The 26359-nt window shown below is 44.9% G+C and overlaps 1 protein-coding gene across 2 annotated transcripts in view; it reads right to left on the reverse strand.

Moving 5' to 3' along the window:
- Positions 1-22429: 22429 nt before the first annotated feature.
- MAPRE2 (microtubule associated protein RP/EB family member 2) overlaps positions 22430-26359 on the reverse strand; it is a 150632-nt gene continuing 146702 nt past the window's right edge. For both annotated transcript variants that reach the window (XM_032421385.1, XM_032421384.1), the window contains one exon: positions 22430-23064. In XM_032421385.1, the coding sequence (XP_032277276.1) occupies positions 22990-23064 (75 nt within the window). In that variant the 3' untranslated portion in view covers positions 22430-22989. The remainder of the gene's footprint in view (positions 23065-26359) is intronic.

Raw genomic sequence — 26359 nt, forward strand, 5'->3', positions numbered from 1 at the left:
AGGGATGACGTAATGGACTGTATTCTGATTATACTGTATTCTTGATGGCTTTTCTTGTAGACAGTAGGATTTTCTGATGGATTTAATGTAGAGAGTGAGAGTCAAGTGAGACACTAGGACCTGTCTTGAGCAACTGGAAGAATGGAGTTATCAGCTGAAAATAGGAAGCCTGTAGGGGCTGTATGTTGTGGGGTGGGGTAGGGAGAATTTGGGTGTTCGATTTAGGATATGTAAGTTTGAGATGTCTGTTAGACATCCAAATGGAGAGATTAAATAGGCAGTTGTGCATATAAGTCTGGAGCTCAGCGGAGGGTTTGAGCTGAAAATAGAGATTTGAGTCACTGGCATATAGAGACTGGGTGAACTCTCCAAGGGTGGGAGTATTGATAGAAAAGAAAACCAAAGACTAAGCCGTGGGACCTTTCAATATTAAGAGGAGAAACCAGAGAAAGGGACTGGGAGGGAGGAAGCACTGAGGTACAAGGAACAGCAATAGGATTTGTTTGGCTGTAGCGGAGGGTTACCTTCTTTTGAGACAGGGACAAAGGATACATTGGTAAAAGGTCTTGAAGACCAAGCATAGAATCTAGATTTCTTGGATGCTGCAAGTGAAGTATAAATTGATATGAGATTTGTCTAAAATGATTCATGGCAAATCTGTCCTTCTAATGCCAGTTCCCCAATTTAGAATCTTTGTGTTTGAGAAATTTTTTTTGATATGCAATGTTTACAGATAGGCACCTCACTCTATTGTGGAATTTGGTATAACAGGCTGTTTTGTTCTGAGTTGTTCAGAATAACAAATTCTTCATCTGCTTGTATGTGTGTATGTGCACATAGGCTCACACTTCTGATCAGTGGCATTTTGGAGAAGCTTCCACAGAGCCACCAAAGCCAGCAGGTCAGCATTACTTTCTGAAAACTTAGTTTTCCTCACAAGTTGATAAAGGAGCGGTTTCAGGCTTGAAAGCCAGACTTGAGGATGGAGTTTACTGAATCCTGGTTCTGGCCTCATGCTCTTTAGTTTTTTCTTTTTAAAAAGATCTTACTTATTTATTTGAGAGAGAGAGACAGACAGCATGCACAAGCAGGGGAGAGGGAGAAGCAGGCTCCCTGCCGAGCAAGAAGCCTGACTCAGGGCTCGATCCCAGGACCCTGGGATCATGACCTGAGCTGAAGGCAGATGCTTAACTGACTGAGCCACCCTGGTGCCCTTTTTTAGTTTTTTTCTGAGACAATCAGTCTTGCTTGTTGACCTCTGACTTGGGAGCTTGGGTTTTCTTTTTGCAGTGTAGGTTCTGAAATTAAAGACTAGTAGATTCCCAAGGAGACCGAAATAATATCTTTGGAACCTCAAGTGTGATGTAAAAATATACTAGAGAGAAAGATGTGGAAATTCAACAGCATTCCACAAGAGAGATGAAGAATCAGAGGTGGTGGTTCGGCACCTCCAATGACCTACAGATCCCAGGTGTGTCATCCCTAACTTGGGGAAAAAACTTGAGCATTGTGCAGAATTTTCACTGAATTTTGTTTGTGACTGTTGGGTAATTGCTGACTAAATTGGTGCTTCAAAGAAATAACTGTTCGCATTTCATAGCCTTCGAAACTCGCTTTAAGACATTTTTTGGGGGGGGGGCATCAAGGTGGCTCAGTTGGTTAAGCATCTAACTCTTGATTTTGGCTCAGGTCATGATCTCAGCGTTGTGAGATTGAGCCCTGTGTTGGGTTCCGTGCTCAGTGGGGTATCTGCTTGAGATACTCTCTGCCCCTCTCCCTCTGTCCCTACCCCCTCTTCAATCACACCCATGCGAATGCATGCGTGCACTCTCTCTCTCTTTCTCTTAAAACAAAACAAAACAAAACCAAAAAAAAAAACCCAAACTTTTTTTTTTTTGTTCCATTTTCTGTGTTGCCTTTTTGATCTAAACTCTCAAACTCTTTGGGAACTGTAGCAGGAAATTTAGATTTAACCTCAAGAGTCAATGTTTTGTCTTGTGTCTCCTCTAATATAATACAGATGTTGGGATGGCTATATTTTACTTGAACACTTATTGAATTTCTTCCTTACTCCTCTCTCTTTTTAATGGGAAACAGTCTGACTCTAGTCCTCATTAAACTCAGAGAATCTGAATTGTAATCTTGAGAATGTACATGGAGAGAAGATATATTCTGTCTATTTACTTAGGTTACAAACCCTTAAATTGCTCCACTCTTTGAGGGGAAAAAACCTTCCATCCAAGAAAAAGACACTGAAAAACAAACAAAAAATATTAAAGATTAGAAAAATATTAATTTAAGGACTGAAAAAGTGGATCTCTAAAATGCTCTGTTTTGACCAGAATGAGTATCAGTTCATTACCTGGGCAGTCTGTAATATGAGGGAGATGTCATTTTTTTTTTTTTTTAACACTCTGTATTCTAAGTTTATAATGCCTAGATTTTCTGTCTAGAAAGCTAGTTCTCTAATTCGCACTATTTCAGAGAATTGTACAAACCATCTGAATATTTCAGCAGTTTTGAGATCGCTGTTCCAGCCCTGTGCTGTGCGTACTCTCTCCAGGTCAGTTGGTCAGAGAAGGACCCAGTGTATTCAGTGACTGATACAAACAACAGAATTTGACTCTTTTGGCCAAAGTGCCACATTTATCTACCGGTGCTCAACCAACAATCTGATTTTTTTTTTTTTTTTCAGGTCAGTGGCAAATTTATTTAAGAGTTAAAACCACTGCATAATATAGATGGGCAAAACGAGCTTTTCATATGGTTTAGGTACCATTTCTTCATTGGCTCAGTGACCTGATCTGCTTCAACTAGTCTAAACATATGTGTCACAATTTTTGTATCCTCTTTTGATTTGCTCAATTACAGGCTTTCTTGTTGACTTGTGTTACAGAGGAAAATAAACATGTATCCACGTCCTCAGGCCAGTCACTGATTTGTTTACACTGACAGTTACAACGAATCATGAAATAGTCAGAGCTGTCTAAAATAGAATGGTGGCCTCTCCTGGGGTTTAATGAGCTCTTGGTCAATGTAGCCAGGGGGACAGGCATGACTCTGGCATGTAGCCAGATGGCTATATGGCGGGGATCTTATATAGAGACTTATGTTATGAATGAGCAGTAGGTCTAGATGACTTCCATATCCCTTCTCACTCTTAGATGTTTTGATCAATTCATTTGATTCAGTGCTGTCAGGATTGAGTGTCAGGGTGGGGGGTGGGGAGCTTGGTTAAAAAATAGCAATTTGGAGTCATGTTCACATCTGGTCCATCTTGTGCCAGTGAACCTGCTAATAATTACATGTGTGCACTTGGCCATGGTATGTAGAATCAGCATTCTGTGGGAGGAACATCTAAAATAATTTATTGTTTTGGCATTGACATTTGCTTTAAAATTTAAATTTCTATCATGTGCTCATTAGGAATGCTGGGCATCTGGTTTAAAAACAGGCAGACAACCTGTGTTAGCTGGTACTTCTCCAATAACATACATATAAGACTGTAATAACAGCACCAGTTATCATGTCAGTGATAACTGCAATTTTGTGTATCTGGTCAAGAACTGTATTATTTTCTAAAAAGATAGTAAAATATGTGTGTTGTTATCACTATGGTACACCTTATCATTGTGAATTATAACAAATATTCATTTATGAATGCCTGTTCCTGCCTCTCCATCCTGCCCTGTGTTTCTTGCTTTTCTGCAGACTTTGAATAACATTTACATGTCCGTTTAAGCCCAAAAGGTAAATTAGAAAGCACCAGAGAAAGACGAAGGAGCTGTTAGTATGGATTGACATGGGTTTGAAACTCAGCTGTGAAACTCATTTGCTGTGTTTCATTGTTTCCAACCTCTTTTTAGATTCTTTAGGAAAAAACCCTGGGCCTCATGAAATCTGCTGATGCACGTCCTGTGTGCAGAGAGGGACATCTTTCCCGGGAGGGACCATGGTTCCCAGCCGGACCTGGGGCATTAGTGGGAGCAATGTTAGATCTTCTCTAGTCCTCTTCTATTGTATTGGCTTGTACCTGGTTCAGTAGTCAGTAGATGAAAGGTGGAAGGGGGAGAGAGCAGCAAGTCCCCGAAGCCAGAGTGTGCTCAACAACGAGAATCTTGATGTTCTTGAAAGCCAGTATTTGGTTTAAACCATTCTGCGTGGCAAAGATGAAAGCATATTCAACTTCTGAGAGTTATGGGATGACTGGAAAGTCTTCTAATAGGTACTTTTGTGTTGTAGGGCAGATCTGAAGAAAACCCTGGGAAAAAAGTTAGTTTTCAGGAAGTTTTGCTCCCCATGGTATCTCCTGCCCTCTTGTTTCCCCCTCCTTACTCTATGGATGGTCTTACTCCATGTGACATGTTGACCGGGCAACCCAGCCTGTTTATATTCATGTCTTCTGTTGCCTTCTCCAGTGTGACTCTCAGGATCTCAAGTCCTCACTAGTGTCATTTAGCTGGCACAGACTCTTCCATAGTAGAGGTGTGAACCCTTGAACCAAGCTTGCTTTGACAAATTCAGCCAGTGTATACATTGCACATTTACTAGCCATCTACCTTTTGAAAGAGCTTCAGGTCTTTGGGTGCTGGGGATAGCTAAAGTGATTTCAGGATGCCCTTCCCAGCTTTGATGATCCTGTATAAAGACCTGGAGTTTATGTGGGTTTGTATATAGAAGAGTCTTAAAAACTAAAGTTCTCGGATGCAAAGAACTTGAATTTAGATCATGCAACTTGTGTGTTCTGACATTTGTACCTGCTAACAATTACAAATTGTTACATAAGTTTACTTACGGAGGATCTAGCAAAATATACTCCAGATCTGGTGACATTGATGTTCTAATTTATAATTAATTTATCACAGTATGACTGACAGATTTTAATTTCTTTGGTTAATACAAGGGGGTGAGAAGCCTTAGAGTTCCATAGCAGCCTCAAAAGGACTCTCATGTACGTGATTGTTTTTGCCAGGTGCAATGAATAGTGAATCGCTTTCCTTCTCTTTGGAGAGGTGTTGAACTTGGGTGACACGGGAGGAAGCTCAGTGCCACTGGAGAACGCCTGCGATTAGAACTGATTCCTGTCCAAACCATTCCACTTGACAGGCGTGGAGTGGTAACAGATTAGGTTCCTGGAGCTGGAGATGGGTTTAGAGGACGGGCAGGCTGGCCTGGCCCCTGGGCCGGAGAGCAGAGCCATAGGAGATTGAATGACGGCATCCAGGCCAAAGCTCAAGTGTGGCAGCAGGCTAGCCGAGGGAGCAAGCAGGAGCAGAGAGAGAGAAACTGGGCATGTGGCAGTGGCAAGGAAACTGAGGGCACTAGACCTAGGGATGAGGACACAAGGGCAGGCAGGAGGACAGGACAGGTCCCTGGGCAGGGTCTGGCAGCCCAGCTCATTGGAGAGCTGTCTGAAACCAGCTTGCTTGCTTCACAGTGAAAATGTCTGCAGGCAAATGCACTGTGCAAAAGATCAGATCACTGGGTCCCCTAACCTTGAATCCTCAGGATCCCTGGGCTTGTAGATCTGATTGCTCTGGCTTCAGGGGAGAGAGCTCAAGAAAACAACTGGGTTATCCTAAGAGAAGCTGGGGATATCCGACTCTGCACTGTTCTGCCTTCTGTCACCAATCAAATAAATAGCAAACCTCATGGCAGTCTCGGGAACTGTCATGGTTAAAGGAAAATGCTGGAGAAGAGGTAGGAAACTTTGGTCCTTTACAACTGGTTTGAAGCTTTACATGCTGGCAGCTAAAGACGTATTGATTCTACGTTCCCTGTTACCTGCTTTTACTATTTGGCCTGCAATATAATGCATTTAATGTACGTCTACTCTTTAATTTTGGTGTGGTCCTTTGAATATTAGAAGTTAACAGTGAAGAGGACAGGGGCATCTTAGTGGAGTAAATCATTCCATGGTCTTGGTTTCCAGTTTCATTTCATTAAATGATGGTTTGCTCATTTTAATTTGGAATACAAAGAAGCCATTGAAATGGGGGAATATATTCATGTTCTCCTATCAGAGCCAAATGAGCAAAACATTAAAGAACAGGAGTTGAAATGGTTTCCAAATCAGAAAAGCCACATTTCTCTAGAATTTTCTCATTCTGGTTCCTATTTATATTTTCTGTGGAGGCTGAGTGGTGGTTGTCATAGCAATTCCTTTTTATATATGAAACTCTGATACTTGGGTTTTTATTATTTGTATCTCTTTTCAAGATCTATTCAAGTCTAAATACTTCCTTTTAAATAATATCTGACTAGACGAGGTCTTTTAACCTTCATCTCATGACCCTAATATTTTTTGACCTTTGAATTATAGGATTTCTGAGGATTGTATTTTGGGTGGACCAGGAAATGGTCCTTTGAACAGGGTGGTTTGATGAAATCCTGTGAGTCCTGGTGCCCGCCATCCTTCCCTTTGCCTTTAATGCCTTCAGTGGTTCTGAGGCCATTGGGTATTTTCCATGGCAGCTGTACCCAGGTGGTCCTGACTTACATACCGAAAGCCTTTGCAGGATTTGTTCCCTTTTCTTTCTCCCACCCCCTTTATTTCCTTTCTTCTGCATTTAGATTTTTTCCACACAGTTTTCATGTATTGTTTTGACGCCACTACTTTATAAAAATTTTTGTCTGAAGCAATGACCCGATTCTTGTCAAATCCATTAGTGTCTCAGGATTTAGCGTTTGTGTCTTTCCTGGGCTTTGGTATTATTGACCAGCCAGTCCTCCTTGAAGCTGTCCCTGGGGTGGTTCTTTTCTTTCTTTTTTTTTTTTTTTTTCTTTTTTGGTCCTTCCTTCCATCTTCCCACCCATCCATTGGCTATGCCATGCCAAGATACTATTCAGGACCCTGCATTGTTCTGGTCTCTGAGCCTTTCCGAGCATCTCCTGGACTCTTCTTTAATTCCTATTCCAAGAGGAGCCCCTCACCTCCAGTTCTGCCTTGAACAGCTCCATGTTCCACATTCACTTCCTCGATGGGCTTACTCACTCTCTAGATGCCACCTGTCACTAGAGAGGGCTGAACCTCAAATCCTTATCACTGGCCTGGCTCCTCACGTCCGCAGTTCTCTGTATCCAGGTAGAGATCAAGAGAGTGCAGGGCATCTTTCAGGATCTGCTGGCTAACACTGGGTTCATACCTTCTCCCTCAGTTCCAGTCTGGCTAATTTCAACTACCAGAGGCTCTACTCTTCTGCCAGTTGTCTAGCCTGAGAACCTTTGAATCTTTGGCTCTCATTTCTTTTTCATTTCCTATACCTAGCTTCTTATGAATGATCACTGCTAATTCACAGTATTTTTTTGATCCCAGCCCTCTCTTTTTACCCTGATCTTCTAATTTTATAGGCGAGGCCAGAGAGCTTAGAGAGCTTCTTTGCCCTTTTTATTAGTTACCACACAGAAAAGCCAGCACCGGATTCGCTGACTTGAATGCAGATCCCTGGTTAAAAACCATGGGTCTGGCTCAGTGGTTCTTAGGCTTTATGGTCTCAGACCCTATTTAGACTTATAAAAATAATGAAGACTCCAAAGAGCTTTTGTTTATATGGGTTATAGTTATTAATATTTATCATAATAGAAACTAAAAATGTTCTTTTTAAAAAGCAATGAGTTCATTATATATGAACATAGCATATTTTTATGAAAAATAACTTTTTCAAAACAAAAACTCTCAGAAGAGTGATACTATTTTACATTTCTGTAAATTTTCTTAAGGAGTGGCTAAATAGAAGTCAGTTGGACTGTTAAATCTGCTTCTGCATTTGTCTGTTGTGATATCATACATCATGTAACCTGTGGAAAGATCCACTGTTCACTGGTGCAAGAACGAGAGTGAAAAAGAATAATGCCTTAGTGTCATTAGGAAAATGACTTTGATTTTGAGGACTCCCTGAAAGGGTCTTGGGGTCTCCAAAGTCCCATGATCACAATGAGAATCATTGGTCTAGAAGGTTGCTAAGTCTTTCTCTAACTCAACATTTTATTCTTGTTCATGATCTTTCAATTTTGGTTTTGAAGTTTATATTAGGAAAGTTCAAAATTAAACACAATTATGTAGTCAGAATCTAATATTTATCAGTGACATTCAATCTCCAAGGCTTGAAAATACATCTTATGATAAAGTGGTAGCTTTTTGAAAATCATGATGTCAAAAAAATGAAATAAAAAACATGATGCTAAACTTCCATGCTCATGAGAATCAGGCCACGTTTCATCGTTCTCTCCAGTTCTGTGTTCTCATCTCTTTAGTTCTTTTGGTTACATGGACTGTAATTTTCTTTAATAGAAAGTTAAATTACTTGTGTTACTGGAGAGCAAGATGGATATATAGGAAATAACTCTAAACTCTATCATTGCACCTTTCCCTTCCTTTATTTGGTAAACATACTGAGTTTTTCTTTATTTTTTTTTTTTAAGATTTTTTATTCATTTGAGACACAGAGATACAGAGAGAGAGAGCACGAGCAGGGCGAGTGGGAGAGGGAGAAGCAGACTCCCACTGAGCCAGGAGCCCGATGCGGGGCTCGATCCCAGGACCCTGGGATCATGACCTGAGCCGAAGGCAAGACGCTTAACGACCGAGTGTTACATACTGAATTTTTCTATATGCTCAAAATCCTAGATGCTGGGGATATTAAATTCGTAGACAAAATGGTCCCACCCCTGAAATCATACCATAGTATGAATAGCAGCTTAAATGCCAGTAATCACAATATAATGTTAACACATAACATAACACAGAAGAGAACTCCTTTAAGAGAAACCTGCGGTGATGCAACGCAAGGTGACCAATGATCTCCAGTCCCCTTTCTGTCCAAAGAGACCATTGAGAACATGTAGATCCAGAGATTTCCAGCACTTAATATTGAGCAGAAAGCTTTTCATTTTCCAGGTAACTATGGAAATTTTTATTCTTCTTGGGACTTAACATAAACCAGAAGAGTTGGGTGCATAGTGGTGAGTGGACTGTGGGGGGAAGAGGTGGGCATTTAGAGCTAGAAAGGAGAACAGCGGTGATGGGGATGTGAAGATGAGCAGGGGTGTATGTCCTGGCTCTGGATAACAGCCTCTCTGGAGAGCAGAGAGTATCCTCTTTTCACACCACACTTGAGTTCAGGCATGGATTGAGAGAAATAATACCATCACTACCACCACTCTTACTACTCCCGTTAATTGTAGCAGCCAACAAATGTACCGAGTACTTATTGTGTCCCAGGCACAATGCTAAGCTGTTTGCATGCATGCCTGTAACTATTATTTATTGAGTGCCTTTGATGTGCTAGACCGTGGGCATCCAACAGGGCTACTGTTACTATCCCTGTTCCAGATAAGCAAACCAAGTAAGTTTCAGCAAATTGCCTAGTAACATGTGAGACTGCCAGGATGGGTCCTTATGCATCGTGCGGGTGATGAGTCACTGAGCGCCCCTGGGCACGTCAGAGGATGGACCATCTGCGGGGTCACCGTCTTTGCTGTGGTTTTCTTCATCAGAGGTGGCTAAAGCAGAATGTGCGGTTTGGTCTCATCAGGCCACTGGGAGCTAATGTCCTGGTGAACACGGCAGTGGCTAGGGTTCTTCCCTGGATATTCGGAAGTTGGGAATACAGAGAAAGGTAGCTAGTGTGATTTCTATGTTGAAAATGAAGGGCATGTCCAGTAAAATATGTTTTTAAAATTATCCCTGAGCTGTTTTTTAAATCACAATCAATAAAGAAATCTATCCAAAGGAAGCATTTCCCATAAACTACACTTTGGAAATAGCCCAGGGTTTTTTTTTGTCCTCAGGAGAAGGAAGTTTGGGGGAGAGAGCAGGGCAGGAGGAAGAGGGACATTTTTATAGGTAACAGCGACTTGTGATGGGCTTCCTTTCCCCAGTGCCGGCTCCCTGGTTCCCAGCCATGTTTGTGTGTTCCTGCACGGGGCAGCCGCTGGCCTTCTGGAAAGCCTGGAGGCTTTGACACTCGTCCTGTTCACGGTGTCAAAAACTTGGGGCGCCTGGGTGGCTCAGATGGTTAAGCGTCTGCCTTCGGCTCAGGTCATGATCCCAGGGTCCTGGGATCGAGTCCCACATTGGGCTCCTGGTTCAGCAGGGAGCCTACTTCTCCCTCTCCCTCTGCCTCTCTCCCTGCTCGTGCTCTCTCTCTCTCTGCATCTCTGTGTCTCAAATGAATAAATAAAATCTTTAAAAAAAACAAAACAAAACTGTGCCTTGTTCACTGCAGAGGGTGCGGTAAATACATGATCTTTTCTTCCTTCTTAGGAGTGAAAAAAAACGTGCCAGAAAGAGGGTGGAGGCGGGTGAGGCCATGTCCCTGTTGCCGAGGGGGGCTTCTGTGAAGGCTGGGTGTCTGTCGTACGTAAAGGGTGACTTGCTTGTATTTTCCACCTGCTCGGCTGCCCCGGGGAGGAATAACCTAAGGGGCAGGAGGTTGGGTAGACATGCCCATTGGTTGGAAAATGTTGGGAACCTTGATACAAGCCTCCAGAGGAGAGTGAAAGAATTTTCAAAACGGAAATGATTACTTAACTGGTCCGTGTTGACAATTCACTTTGGACCGGTCTGTGTTTCCTCTTACTTCACTGGCTTAGGAAGTGACCTCAGATCAAGTAAGTGAGTGAGAAAAAACAGTTGAAATTAAGTCAAAGTACCCATGAAAGTGATATTTCAATTCAAAAAAATTGTAAGCACCAACTGTGCCTCTAAAAGCAGTTTTATTTCCCGTTCGACTTTTCCTTCCCCTCCACAGTTTGTAAGGCAGGAAGGCTGCTGAGCCTGGGGAACCAGCCCTGCAGGCCGTGTTTGGATTGTGTCATTTGTTGGCAATCAGAATTTTAAAGAACCCAAAAGGGAATCTCAAAGATCATGTAGTCTAATGCTCTCATTTTATGTTTTTGTTTTATGAAACTCAATGAAGCGATGTGCCAAATGATTTTAGAGCAGTGATAGCAGACATGGGATGGAAATCATATTCTCTCTGCATGATGCATGCACAAAGCAACAACATAAAACTTGTCCCTCACTAGTAACTGCATTGTAAGTTATCTGTTGCTGTGTCATGAACCACCCTGTTCTCAGTGACTTATACCAGTTTGTTATTTCGGTGGTTCTATGGGATGGCTGGGCAGTTCTTGCTCGGGGTCTCTCCATGCTTGTGTGGATGCTCAGAGGTATCTGAAGGCTCAGGGGGCTGGACATCCAGGACACTTTTTTACACACAGCCACCGGGTGGGGCTGGCTGTTGGCTTGAAGCTCAGCTGGGCTTGGGAGCAGCTTGTCTTGAAGGTCCCTTCTGTTCTGTAAACTTGGGCAAGTTATTCCCTCTCAAGAGACTCACTTCATGAGAATGTGTTAGGTTGCAAGGAAGACATTCATTTAAGTTGCTTCTCTGACTTTAAGATTACACCTACACATCACATCAATAAAACTGATGAACTGGATTTCAAGAATAAAACAACTGGTGGGTGTTCAGGGTTCAAGGAAGCAGCCGATGTTTATGGAGCTTAGTTAAAATGTCGTTCCCTGGTTCTTGCTTGAGGGTCTGTTTTCTTTTCCTTTTGCTTTTTCCATCTTCTGTTTCTGCTTTATGTAGAACATCTGCTTACCATGATCCTTCCTCGGTGCTCCCTTCATTCTGCATCTCAGTCTAGTTTCCATGGCTCGGTCCTTAATCCTTAGTACAAATGAGAGAGAGAGGCGGGCAGAGGACTCTGTGATGGGCCCTGCTCGTAGAGTCAGGCTGTGTGGTTACTGGCCACCCCAGATTGACTGCCCCTAGGTTGGTGTCTGCTCTAGACCATCAGCTGTGGCTGGCGGGGGGGGGGGGGGGGCAGGATCTTGACCTGAGCTGAAATCAAGAGTCAGATGCTTCAACCGACTGAGCTACCCAGGCATCCCTGTTGGGAATTTTTTGATTACTGATTCAATTTCATTGCTGATAATTGGTCTGTTCAACTTTTCTATTTCTTCCAGATTCAGTTTTGGGAGGTTATATGTTTCCAGGAATTTGTCTATTTCTTCTAGCTTGTCGAATTTGTTGGCATATAATTTCTTATAATATTCTCTTACAATCCTTTGTATTTCTGGGATGTTGATTATTTCTCCTCTTTCATTTTTGATTTTATTTATTTGGGTCTCCCCCCCCCCCCCCCCGAAGAGTCTGGCTAAAGGTTCATCAATTTTGTTGATCTTTTCAAAGAACCAGCTTCTGGTTTCATGGATCTGTTCTTTTTTTTTTGGTTTCTATTTTATTTCTGCTCTAATTTTTATTATTTCTTTTCTTCTACTGGTTTTGGGTTTTGTTCGTTCTTTTTCTAGCTCCCTTAGGTGTAAGGTTAGATTGAGATTTATCTTCTTAAGGTAGGCTTGTATTGCTATAAACTTCCCTCTTAGAAGAGATTTTGCTGTATCCCAAATATTTTGGATCATTGTGTTTTCATTTTCATTTGTCTCCATGTATTTTTTAATTTCCTCTTTGATTTCTTGATCCATTCATTCTTTAGTAGCATATTACTTAACCTCTGTGTATTTGTGTCCTTTCTAGATTTTTTTCTTGTGGTTGATCTCTAGTTTCATAGCGTTGTGGTCAGAAAAGATGCATGGTATGACTTCCATCTTTTTGAATTTGTTGAGCCTTGTTTTGTAGCCTAATATGTGATCTATTCTGGAGTATCTTCCATGTGAACTTGAGAAGAATGTGTATTCTGCTGTTTTAGGCTGGAATGTTCTGTATATATCTCTTAAATCCATTTGGTCCGATGTGTCATTCAAAGCTATTGTTTCCTAGTCAATTTTGTTTGGATGATCTGTCCATAGATGTAAGTGGGGTGTTGAAGTCCTCTGCTATTACTGTATTACTATTGATTACTTCCTTTATGTTTGTTACTGCCTTATGTGTCTAGGTGCTCCCATGTTTGGTGCATAAATATTTACAATGGTTACATCTTGTTGAATTGTTCTCTTTATGGTTATATAATGTCCTTTGTTTCTTGTTAGTCTGTTTTTAGTCTATTTTTTCCGTTATAAGTATTGCTACCCTGGTTTTCTTTTCACTTCCATTTGCATGATAAATGCTTCTCCATTCCTTTACTTTGAATCTGCATGTATCTTTAGGTCTGAAATGAGTCTCTTGTAGGCAGCATATAGATGGGTCTTATTTTTTTATTTGTCACCCTATGTCTTTTGTTTAGAGCATGAGTCCATTTACATTCAAAATAATTATTGATAGGTATGCATTTATTGCCATTTTGTTACTTGTTTTATGGTTGTTTTGTAGTTCTTTGTTCCTTTCTTCCCTTGCTCTCTTCTCTCATGATTAGCTGGCTTTCTTTAATGATATACTTGGATTCCTTTCTCTTTATTTTTTGCATAGCTATTACTTTTGTGTGTGTGTGTGGTTATCACTAGGTTTGTATAGAACATCTTCTGCATATAGTAGTCTATATTAAGTTGATGGTTGTTTAAGTTTGAACCCATTTTTTACTCCTCCCCCCCATATTTTAGGTATATGGTGTCATAATTTACATCCTTTTGTGAGTCCCTTGACTGATTTTTTTATAGTTATACTTATTTTTACTGCTTTTGTACTTCCTACTTTCTTACTTTTACTTATGGTCTTTCCACTCAAGGAGTCTTCTTTAACATTTCTTGTAGGGCTAGTTAGTGGTCACGAATTCTTTTATCTTTTGTTTGTTTGGGAAACCTACTCTGCCATCTTCCCAGCAATCTCTACTACATGGTTATTTGTGCAACCATTTTATAACCTGTAAAGTGTTTTATATGGTGTCATACTTTATATCCTTTTATTTTGTGAATCCCTTGACTGATTTTTATAGATACTTAATTTTTACACCTTTGTGCTTCCTATTTTCCTTACTCCTGCTTGGGGTCTTTCCTTTCCACTCAAAGAACCCCCTTTAACATTTCTTGTAAGGCTGGTTTAGGGGTGATGGATTCCTTTACCTTCTGTTTGGGAAACTCTCTCACCTTCTATTCTGAATGACGGCCTTGCTGGATAGAGTATCCAGCTCTAGCAGATCCACCCCCTCCAGTCAGGCCTGCCTTAGTCCTGGTGGTGGCAAGTCCCCTTTCACAGGGGACCCTGCTAACACTGTGCATCCTGCCCACACGCACGCTGTGGATCTGCCCCCCCAATACACTGTTGGCTGGAGACCATCCAAAGCGGTGCCACGAGCCTGGCAGTGTGCAGGCAGCCCCAACAGGGGCCAGCACCACTCCAAAGTGACTATTGTCTTGGGAAGAGGGAAAGATAACCACACATACCAGTCAGATGGCAGCCCCAGCAGTGGGCTGGGGGCAGACAGCTGGTGTGATTGCAGGCCCTGCCACCAATAAAAGCTTCTCAGAGGACAACACAGAGAAAGCACCCTGCAGTTGGATGCTAATGCATCTCTGGCAAACGCCTGGTCTCACTCAACTCAAGCCCAAGGCAGCCCCAGATTGGACAACTAACACCAGAGGGTCTAAACCCTGCCCTCAACAGGCCAAGAGAGCCACAGTAGACGACTGGATGAAGGAAAAAGTGGCTCAGTCACAACCACTGGGCGCATCCAACACATGTAGAAGACAGTCCTGAAGCACCAGTTTCCGGAGAACAGGGGACGTTGTACTGCAGGGCACTACAGGACCCCTTCATAAGGCTACCACTTTCAAGAGCAGGAGATGTAGTTTACTTTCCCTTTTTCTTTTTTAACTTTTTTTTTTTTAAATGATTTTATCTATTTATTTGACATAGAGGTGTGAGTGAGCACAAGCAGGGGGAGCGGCAGACTTCCCGCTGAGCAGGGAGCCCGATCTGGGACTCTATCCCAGGATCACGACCCGAGCCGAAGGCTGACACTTAACTGACTGAGCCACCCAGGCGCCCCTGTGGCTGACTTTCCTAACACACAGAAACAGACACAAAGAATTAGACAAAATGAGGAGACAGAGAAATATGCCCCAAATGAAAGAATAGGATGAAATCACAGCAAGAGACCTAGGTGAAATGGAGAGAAGTAATATGCCCAACAGAGAATTTAAAGTATAATGGTCATAAAGATACTCAGTGGACTTGAGAAAAGAGTGGAAGGCATCAGTGAGACCCTTAACAATGACCCCAAGACTGGCAGAACAAATTCCACAGCTAAATGTAGAGAAGAGGCCACATGGAAGAGGGTAAGAAAGGGTGGGGATGTGGCGGGGAGCTAAATGGACCTGCAGGGCTGTCCCCTGGGGGGGGAGGGCCTGTGGGCACAGAGAGGGGAGGGAAATAGTCACACTGGGGAGCTTGCACAGGGAAGATGAATCCCTGTAACCTTTGGCTTTGAAAACCAGAGGGGCCAAATTTCATGAGCTCTTACAACCAGTGGGATTAAACCTTGGAATTTTAAAAATTAGTGGGCTCCGCTCTGAGAGGAAAATGAATCCCTGCCCTTAAAGAGACAGCACAACAAACAGCCCATGGAAATATAGCACAAGAGCAGCAGTTTGAAAAATGCCTGGGGCTTACAGGTGGGAGGGTGATTTACTCATCTCAGAGCTTAACTGGAGGGACAGTGACCACTGGGAGAGCCCTCCAGGAACAAAGGAGCGGGCCTAGGCCATTTCCCTCCCCTGCCCCCAGCACAGACACATGAGTACCTGTGGGAACCAGTGGGGTGCTCACAAGCCCCCCACCCCTGTTTTATCCTAGGATGAAGCCTGACACTCCAGAGTTATTTCTGTGCATACACAGTTTAGGTCCCTGGTAGATTGGTTTTTCCTGAATTGCATCTTGGCATTATGTCATCAGGGGTAGTCCTGAGGACTGCTAGAAAGATACTGTATTAGCTATGAGATGCTGTCACGGTCAGGCTCCCTCCGTCACTTAATTTCTTCTTAGGAGCCAGAGAAATTTCTCTTAGATCTAAGTATCTGCACTCTTAAGTAACTGTTTTCAGCTTATGGACTCTTTAAATTGAGTAATGATTACTTACCTCTTGACGTTGGCAACTAGGAAGCTCGGTGGTAATTTTCCCCCTTCATCCTAGTAAAGTCTAGAAGACCTCAGGGCACGTGTGAGGCTACTGACCTTACTTCTGCCTTCATCTTTCCCTTCATTTCCCCTTGCTCTGATTTCCTCACTCAGATATGTAGTATACGCTTTTAAAAAAGGAACTGCTTTACGTATTTTTGGACTGAGGTAGGTATGGATGCAGAATGCTCTTCTTTTAGAGTTCCACTAGAGTAACTGAGGGATAGTGATGTGATATTAGGAGTAAAAAGTCACTGTTGACTTGTGCTTCACCGTGGTTCGTGCTCAAGCTTTTGAAAACCATTAAATTAGAGGAGAAAATAAAAACACTCTCCCCTTCCCCCTTTCTTTAGCTTACAAAATTCTTTTGGGTCTTTCTGAGGTAGTATTACAGCTTTCCTGGATATATGTTTTAAATTTAAAGAGTGTCTACGTTTGGTAATTTTTCCCTCTTATTTCTTCTTGGGAGCACAGTTGAGTCAACACTTAAACACAGGAATTTTGTCCGTAAAGAAATGTGACCAGGAATAGACACTCTTTCTGTGAAGCAGCAGCTGGTTCCTTCTCTGGTTCCCAGGGCATGGTTTCTCCAGAGGAGCAATGGTGATGGAACCCAGGACCGAAGAGCTTCCGTGGACAAGATACGTGGAGCCGTGGGCTTCTCTTCTGCCAAAGCTACAGCCCTGGTGGAATCCTCTTGCTGGTCCTTTGCCTCCTGCCCACCTCAGCTGGCCTTGGGCTGCCGGTCCCCCCATTCCCAGGGCCTGGGTTCTTACCTTGCCTGTCCTTTGAAGTGAGCGCACAGCTCCTGCCTCAAGCTAATCTGTTCTTGGTGAGCCGCACCTGGGTTGAGGACAGGATCAAGTTTGCCTCCCAACCCCCATGCTATTTTCCAAAACAGGGACAAGTGACTTGAAGGATACTGGATTATTCTTAAAGTATCTTAGAAAGGAAGAGGGATCACCTCTTATATCACTGTCCCCTTTGCAGTCTTTCCTTCTCTTTCCTTTGGTAGGAAAATCATGACTGCCCCTGAGCTAGAAAAGTAGGGAGTGACGAGGGAGCTGAAAGCTCTTGTAGGCTCAGCTCCGACAGGCACCAGCGGTCCAGAGTCCTCCTTCTAGGTCTTCAAAAGCCTCCGTAGTAAGTTCAGCCCCAAAGCACACCCGTATCGGGTTTGGGGGCACTTCTCCCTAGAAACGCACCACTGTTTTCTCTGTGGAAGGTAACATACATAGTCCCATCAGAAAATGGCAGAGGCCTTTCACGGCCTGCAAACCGGTGCGGGTGACAGAGTACCACAGCACAGGATGCTCGAGCGTGGCCATCGTTCTCCTCAGTTAGGATAGTAAGGAGTTACATGAGGCTTTTTCATCATGTCATGGGTTGAGTCTATGGCTGCGTGGTCCGGCAGATGGTTTTTAGATTGCATGTAAACTGGCTATCAGGAGTGTTTTCAAACAAATGTTGGGGGCCTCTTTTTAATACTCAGAGGCTAACAAAACTGTGTTCTAACAAGGGAGTATCTACACTGTCAAGTCTTTGCTTAGGAAAGACGGTGGAGATACAACCACCTGTCTGCAATTTCCCACATTACGTTCTCAGAAGAGAAAAATTAGTACATTTGAGCCTTTTTAGATCTGTAGGTATGACGAATACAAATGTTCATTCTGTGCCTATTAAATCTTTAAAAGGAGTGTGTTTTTTATCCCCGAGGAAATGTTACCAAAATTTAAAAAAGAAAGGAAAGCTAGATGCCCTTGGATGTTGTATTGATAATATCTTAGCTGTGACTGGTCAGCGTTCTGTGACATTAATTTCAAAACCACTCTCAAGAAAAATTGAAAATGTTCTGAGGTAAAATTCACATTTTCCTTCTTGGCCCCCTCTCCCATATTTTGCTCACGTGATGGGACAGTGTGTCTGCAGGACAGGATGATCTCCGAACCTATCTTTGAGAGAGCTTAGCCTCTGAGAGACTGACATTTAAGGTGATTTTCTATAGTCTCTCTCTCTCTGGAAAAACTTTGAAGCTGGTAAAAAAAAAAAAAAAGATTTCCCTGGGAGAAGGTCACATTTCATCTGTATCATAAATATGTCAGATTAGAAGAGAGTGTCCTGGTGGTAGGCTGTGAATTTAGATCAGATAAAAATTGTGAGCGCATTTATGGGAACTCTTTGTTACTTCTCTAATTTCTAAAGGTTAGAAATTAACGTGTGAGAGCAGTCAGATTTAACCAAAACATTTTAGTGAGATAAACACACCTAAAAAATTATACGGATAACCTTCAAGACCTAGGGAAATAGTATAATGTGAAAATGAGGGATGTTTGCTACATAGAAGGAAATATGTACTTTTTTCTTGAAAAAGACCCATTTAGGTACTGGGCTAGTTCCTACTGAGTATCCTAAATTCAGAGGTACGTTGAGATGCTATTACCCTTTAAAAACACTTCATTTATACTCAGTCTTAAGAAAATGGTTACAAAATACCACAGGCAACCGGTTTAAGAAGTTAAGCTTGACAAGCTAGAAAGAGTCAACATTTTCAGTGAAAAAGAAAAATGCATTCAACAAATAAGCTTCGGCTGGGCCTTCCACAATCCTCATGGCAACGCGGGAGGGGGGACCCCTCAGCGAACACACCTTGTGTGTGAGCCCTACCTGTACAAGGTGTGGGGGCTGGGGACAGGGGACAGGGGGTCCTGCCCTCGGGCAGTCCTGTGATCTGAAGTCCCGGTGCCATGTGAGGGCTCCTCCAGGGCTCAAGGGATTTTAAGGTTTGCCTTCCATTAGCAACAAAGCCAGAACTCTTCCAGTGAGCGGTGCACGTCTGAGTTCCCAGCTCTCCGGAACCGGAGCGGCCCTGCTGTCACACTTGCGCGGTCTGGCGACAGGGCGTTAGGGCCGAGAGGGCGGGTCAGTGATGTGTGCGAGTGACAGGGGCTGGAAGGATCACAGGAGCTGTGTCTGGCGGTGAAGACGAAGACTAAGAAAGGCCAGAAATGAAGTTACTGGTTTCATTTTAGAGAACTGGCATTGTATAACTTGAATTTAGTGGAATTACATGAACCCCTTTCTGCCCCCCCCACCATGGACCTACCCATAATCCCATAGTCCCAGTAGGAACATGTTCAGTTTTTAGAGATGATCTCAGATTTAAGACGTGAAGCAAACCTGTTATCCTCCCCCCTTTTGTACCACTAGTGATGTGCTTCCTAGAGTCCACCGGTGTGTCTTTCAGGTAAGATGGAGCACACGTATTCTGGACAATTTGTGTGCAGATGTCTAAGTGGGAGGGCTAGTGTTTAAAATCCCAGGGCTGGCGGAATGAAATGGAAACTCATGTGTGTTTTAAGCATGAACTTTCCCAACCCAGGTAACGGCTCAGCCTTCTGTCACACACTTACCCGGTGCAGACATGAGTGTAGATGGAGAAGTGGTAGTATCTTTGTCTTCGGTCCTTTTCCCACTTCTCTGCTTAAAAGGGCCTAAAGGCAAGTGGATGGGAAATAATCGCCAAAGGAGAGTATAGGAACCAAACTGGCCTCTAGGTGGTGCTTGAAAGCAGTTTAGGGCAGGCTTGCATCCCGCAGGGTGGGGAGCCCATGGGTTGAGCCTCCGTGACCTGCCATCTCCTGGGCCAAGTCTCCCACGTGCTGCCGTCCCCTGTTCTCTAGCCTCGCCACTTCTAAGGCATTTCTTTTTTTCACCTATTCCTGTGCCTATGAGTTGGTATTCTACTGGTGTGTAGAAATCATCACTGTTGGTCCAAGTCGTCAAACTAGAGGGGGAGAATGCACTGAACCCGAGAGCTTTTGCTCATCCTAGGTCATTTTGCCACGAAGCTTGGAAACATCTGCTTGCTGCTCCCGCAGTTTCCTATCTGCCCAGCCCTGTCTGGTCCAGATGGAGCAGGCTGGAGCTGCAGGAGCGAGGCTTCTGTGTGCCTGCAAGTGCAATCTTTCCTAAGGGAATGGCTTACCTTTTTTTTTTTTTTTTGGTAAAGTTTTTAAAAAGGTATCACAGCTGCTACATTTGATATCAGATACTAATCTTTAATTCCTGTTAAAACATTTGCCATCCATTGACACCCCCCTTGTCAATCATAATAAAATGTGGGTAGATGCAGGATTCCACATAAATAGCCTATTCACACACACATGCTCACTCGGAAGGAAACCTTAGCATAAAAATGTAAGAATCTGTAAATCCAGTCCTTTTAACATATACTTTTTTTTATTAAATATGTAAAAAGATAAACGCAAGTCAAGTTATTCACATATTCAGAGACAAAAAAACTATTCTACCATGCGACAATAGGGTAATGTAAAATGAATGTGATACATCTGAATAAGACTTTTTCATCTATGATGTCATTACTTATCTCTATTTATAATTAACAATACATATGTTTACATTCCTTTCAGTTTACATTGAATATATAACAAAAGCTTTATGGTGTACTATTTAGTAAAAGTAATCTGAATGCATATCAAACCTTAACAGAATACTGGAAATACTCACCAGGGAAGGGAGGAGTTCTTGGTTCCCTTCTGGAGTTTACTTCTCTCTGCTCAACAAGCTGTTTGTCATTGTCTTTCCTTTTTATGCTTTTCTGCTTAGAAAGAAGACGGGCCCTCTCTGTGCCCCCTGCTTCAATCACTTCCTATCTGACCCGAGCAGGGGAGGTGCTGTCACCAGCCATGGCCGCGGGGCTAACAATGAAGTCTGGCTTTAGAGGGCGGGCGAGCCCACAACAGGACGCTTCTCCGCCCAGATGGGAGGACGACAGGGTACAGCCCTCGGGGAGAAAGGAGCAGCCCCGGGAAAGGAGGTGGTCTGCACCGAAGCTGGGGTGCAGCCGAAGATGACGGAGAACCCTAGCTGTTCAGGATTCCCCAAAGCATCGATGTCACATGCGACCCGGCACGACGGAAGAGGGCTCAGATGCGGACAGGAGGAGGAACGTGGAGCTCTTGGCTAGATCCGTGAATAGCTGGCGCTAAGACTCGGGGATGGAGAATCAGGTATGACCACCAGGGCAAGAGGTTTTCATAGCTGACAAGGCTGGGGCTTTGGGGGAGAGACAGAGCGGCTGGTGCCGGTGAGGCTTAGGCAACTTGCACCGCCTTCCCCCCCCCCCCCCAGGCCGCCCTCCACCTGGCACGGGGTGTTCCTGAGCGGGCCCTGCTGAGGAACCCCCCAAGGATCATCCGCGTGGAATTATTCATTGTGCCTCTTTACGAGAGCTGTTTTTCCAAAAGGAAGGTCCGTACAGACGGCTGGGAGGGCGCCCACCGCTGAGCGCGAGGCCGAGCACAGCACAACCACTACCCGTGCGCAGGTGCGGGAGGATGTCACCGCCGGGAGCCAGAGAGAGAGGGGTCGCCGCCGCGCAGAGCAGGCGCGAGAGAGAAGAAAGGGAAACCGAACACCACAGAACGTCTGTCCAGTTACGCAGAGCGTGTTGGAATAACCTCAAAAATACAAGCCATCTTGTTCACCTGTAACTCAAATGCCACTTTGCTGCAAAAGATTTTGAGAAGACTTCTTTTGGTGGAAAGCTCCGATGCTAGAATTGAGAATTAGTACTTCATCAATTAATAAAGAAATGTCAAAGCTTTAGGATACATATTTCAGAAATTTATTTGAAGCTTTTCAGTTAAGAGGCAAGTGGGGCGGGCACACTTGTTGGTTGTTGTTGCTGCACCTGCTAAGTTAGGTAACCAAGTGAAATGAATGATCCAGGAAGGGATACCATCTGTCAAAGGAATAAGAGGCAAAGATTTGGAAAGATACTAAGAAAATGTGCAAATATTAGTTAAAAAAATAAGGAATGCTTTTAATTCATTAATGTTTCCTCTATTTATGAATTGCCACGGTTATCAAAGGTCAATGACAAGGAGGGCCATAGTATTAACGAGGGGAAATTCCTTATTCCAGAAGGTACGGGGAGTCAGGGATTTTTTTCTGTGCTGTCATTCCAGTGTCAACACCAGACTTCAGAATCAGGAGTCTCCCTTGGAATGATGCTCCTAGTAAGAAGGTCTTCACTTCCAGCGAGCGTGCAGCACGACGCAGAGCCCTGCCCCTCAGGGCCGCACACCCTGAAGTCATTCTGGAGGAGGAGTCCCCTAGTGCGGAGGACAGGCTTTGGGCTGAAAGCCAGAGAGAGGCAGGAGGACCTGCACCGATGCAGACCCCCTCTGGACTGTAGGTAACTGATGACAGCTTTTGGGGAGAGTGGCTGCCCACCAAAGAGGACCCTGAGAAAGAAAAGAGCATGAGAACCTGGGTGTGGGAGGGGAGGGACAAGCAGTCGGAGGGCGAAGTGGAGATGGTGTTGTCCTTGACTGATAATGTCTTTCAAAACTGTGTAGCTGTCTACTATGCTCAGGGAGAAATACTGCTGGGCCCTGAAGTCCTAGTTTTGATTCCATTTTTTTTTTTTTCCCTATAAAACAAGTCACTGTCCTTATGGCTTTCATATCAAGTATCTCTTTCCCTTTGTTCCAATTTATTTGACCAAATTTACCTTCAGAGGTTAGACTTGCAAACATCAAAGCACCACGAATGTGTGACATCTAGTGACACTGGTTGAGAAATGCCAATATAAATACCATATATCAAATTACCATTGTTTCACACCAGGATAAAAAGGGGGGGTGGTGTCGGGAAGGGGGGAGTTGTTCTGGAAAGAAATGAAAAGAGCAGAATCAATCTCAAGCAGCCAAGTGGTGAAGTAGAAGGGACGTGACCCTGTGATCTCTCAGGTAGGCCGCCCGACGGCCGGCTGCTAATGGGTCTTGGCAAAGGAAATGGGAACCGAGCGCAGTGGCTGGCGGATGCAACAGTGCGTTGATGTTAACGGCAGACTGGGAACGACTGGTTTCGGCTGAGCTTGAGGCCACACGTCTCTCCAGAAGAAAAGTTCCCACGCACAGCTGACGGCGCGAGTGGCCAGGACGCTTCAGTACTCTTCCGGCTGCTGGGGCTGCCGGTCGTGGACTTGCTCCTCGGCCTCAGGCTCCTCCGGGTGGCCCTCCTGCAGGACAGGCGGAGAGGTTTCAGCTGGAGCTAGGTACTGGTGGGGAGGCCCCGCAGCATCCCGCACGGGCCAGGGCGTCCCCACTCCCACGAGCCCATGCACGGACCCATCTATTTATTAGATGGAGCACCCATCTAACAGTTTTCAATGAGTTTCACTGAGGAGTCAAGGAATTCAAGAAGGTAAGGTGCCTAGAATATTGTTCGGTTCGTAATACCTATTTTGAGCTGCAATTATTATTTCTTGGTGGGAGAGCTCTTTGAAATATATTCTAGAAGTAACCTTTTCTGTGACAACAGTCGAAAGGAACATCACACTGAAGACCCTAGTTCAAATCTAGTGCTGTCCCTTACCGGCTCGGTGTCCAGAGGCGTATTTAGTAACAGTTAGCTCTCCCCATGCCCAGGACCACCCCCCTGCTGATGTGCCAAGGCCCAATATCCTCCCCTCTGCCCACACTATGCTGTCCTTGGGGGGCCCCCCCCACTCCTTCATGACTTAACCACATTGGATTTTGGCCTCAGAATGTACCCCCGGCTCCCCCTCTGCCAACTCATCCCCGGGCCCTCACTGCAGCATCCTACTGCTTTGTGTGCAGGATGAGGGTGGTCCTTGGTGCCCAAAAGTTAGTGCCTCAACTGAGAGTGGCCTTCCTGTGGGAGGAGGGGAGTATTTCTTGTGGGGATAGTATGAGACAGGGAAAGTCACGGGCCTCTTCCAGTAAGTGTTCTCCCTCTTGTCTAGGGGCAAAAAAAGAAATCGAGTGGTCCTGGGAACTCCCCGGCGTCTGTTCTGCCCCGCGTTCCCTCCTGCTGCCGCTCTCCCTGCCTGCACCCCAGCATCCACTACTCCGCTCAGCTTCACGTCCTGGTTCGGCTTCCGTCAGGTTATGCGCCGCAGTCCTGAGTGGACGCAGGCATGAGTGTGTGCGCACACGAGCCCACTGGCTGGCTACCCAGCTGCCCCTCGAGCCAGGATCCCACCCCCTCCAAGGGTCAGGGATGCTATTTTATCCATCATCCTAACTCTTTACTGCTAGCAGGGTGCCTTCCTTTCCTACTGCTAGGACTCTGGCAGGTCACAAGTGTGCTTTCCTTACTTGGTTAGTGCATGTTAGGGTGCATGGGAGATCTCAGAACTGAGGGTCTGTTTTGACATTTTACAGAAACTCGTGTTTGCTCACAGCACAGTTGGGAGTTAACTGTGAGATAATGGGGTTAACCCAGGACTGAAAGTCAAACCCATGGACTCAAACACCCGTAGGCCTGTAACGAGCTGTGGGACCAGGAACCCATGAGATCAGACCTCACCACCAGTCTCCCTTTCCTCCGTGTCGAGCTAGGGGGCCCTGTGACGTCATCCCCCTGCAGGAACTGTGGACCCCAGACCACTCTTACGAGGCTAAAGAGCAAACCTCCCAGCTCACACCATGTTGTGTAAGCTCACAAGAAGAAAAATTTTCTTATGCCCCATATAAGAAGAACTTAAACTTACACATGTAAGTAGGAGGCCAGGCAGAACCTATGCCAGACAAGGCCCTGGAGTACTGAATTCTAGTATTTGCATATCAATCCATCACATCTTTCTGAAGGTTTAGCTGGGAAGCAAGCCTGTTAAGAGTTCCTCATTCTCATGATAATCATTCGAAAGAGAAGCAAGCTGGAAGCCCGTATGAAGAAGGCTCTTGCCTACCACAGGAGGAAGGGTCACCGAGGAGCTCCCATGGCTCCCGACTTCCTAGAAGGAGGTGGCACTCAATAGGCTCATCTGCCCCCGCTCACACCGTCCCCGTCGGGCTCTTCTTTCCTCAGGGCTGTGCTCACCCGGTTTCCTCGGCCTGAACAGTCCTCTCCCTGCCTGAGCCCTGTCACTGCTGTTCGTCCCGGTCATTCTTCAACTCCAACCCAAATGTCCTCTTCTCGGTGAAGTTTTTGCTTGTCACTCCTGGCTGTCTTTCTGTGCTCACCACATGTGTCATACCTGACCTGGTCCAGGTCGTGGTCCCTCGCTGAGGCAGTGGCTCTGTCCCCTTTCTGTACACCCAGGGTTCGTCCAATGACAGAAACACAGGCTCGTCCCCAGGGCTCTTGGTTGAGCAGGGAAGAATCTTTAGGTCACTCAACAGTGACTTTTGTGACAGTACCTCAAGAATTAAGTGCCTGTTTATACAAGCAGGCGCACCTCAGCTGACAGATGGACAAGGCAGCAGCTAAGCAATGACTAAGTCCAGATACCTGTGGCCCCGAAGGGAAAAGATCCCGAGAATGATAAAGAGGGGCACAAGACAGCGGTCTGGTGATCTGCTTTGGAAACTTCCATTAGGTTTCTACAACCGTGAACTGAACTGCCCCTGTTTACTTCTGTACGCAAACTCCCATCTGAATTTCTACATCTTCCAAACATTCTATTCTAGGATTGTTTGACTCCAAGAATCAAAGACCAGCCAGCACCAAATAAAGCCTTAGACAAGAAGCCTCTCCAGCAAATACCTGCCCCTGAAATGGCAACGTAGGGCGCATCTGTGTTTAACCCAAAACAGGCACCAGGCGGAATCCCCCAAAGTCACACCCAGGGCCGGCCCTGCCTACCGTGAGCCAGAACTCAGGGGCCTGTGTGAACCCTGAACTTGGAGGTCACCTGAGCGGGCCCCTGCCCAAGGACTCCCTCTCGGGACAAGACCTGGCTTGAGGTGGCTGTCGGAAGGGTTCTCCTCCCGCCGACAGCACAGGGCTGGGACGCTCTGCTGCTGCTCACTGCCTTCCTCCTGCCAGTGGGCCCGGTCCTTCAGACTCGCGGCACCGTGGACACCACGCTGGGTTTAGCCTCCAACAAGCTTGTGAGGAGAATAACCGTAACTCACGTAGTACTTGACAGAGTACCAAGCACTCGGGCTGGTGCAGGCACACTAGAAATCAGTCTGTTTCTGCCATCAGATCTGAAAACACTGAGAACTGTATTTGGTGAAGCCATCACTGCCTCTGGGACCCGGACAGCACTTCAAGATCTACAGTCTGAGCCCATGATTAACTGAGAAAGAAGCTTAAAAAAAAAAAAAAAAAAACTGTGCTGGGGAGGGGGAATGAAAAATGTGGTGGAGAGTCCTCAAACCATGGGCCGTTTTAGAAAATCTCATCCCTAGGATTTCAAATCTTACATGGAGTAAACATTTGTCTGGTATTGGGCTGGAATAAGTCATAAAGTAAACTTGCCGGTGACTTGTTCCCGTTCCGTCAAAGTATGAACACACGCAACTCCCCCCCCAGAGCCCTGGGAGTGGCCCCAGGCCTCCGGT

Source organism: Phoca vitulina, unplaced genomic scaffold, assembly GCF_004348235.1.
Source record: "Phoca vitulina isolate PV1807 unplaced genomic scaffold, GSC_HSeal_1.0 scaffold24, whole genome shotgun sequence".
NCBI lineage: Eukaryota > Metazoa > Chordata > Mammalia > Carnivora > Phocidae > Phoca > Phoca vitulina.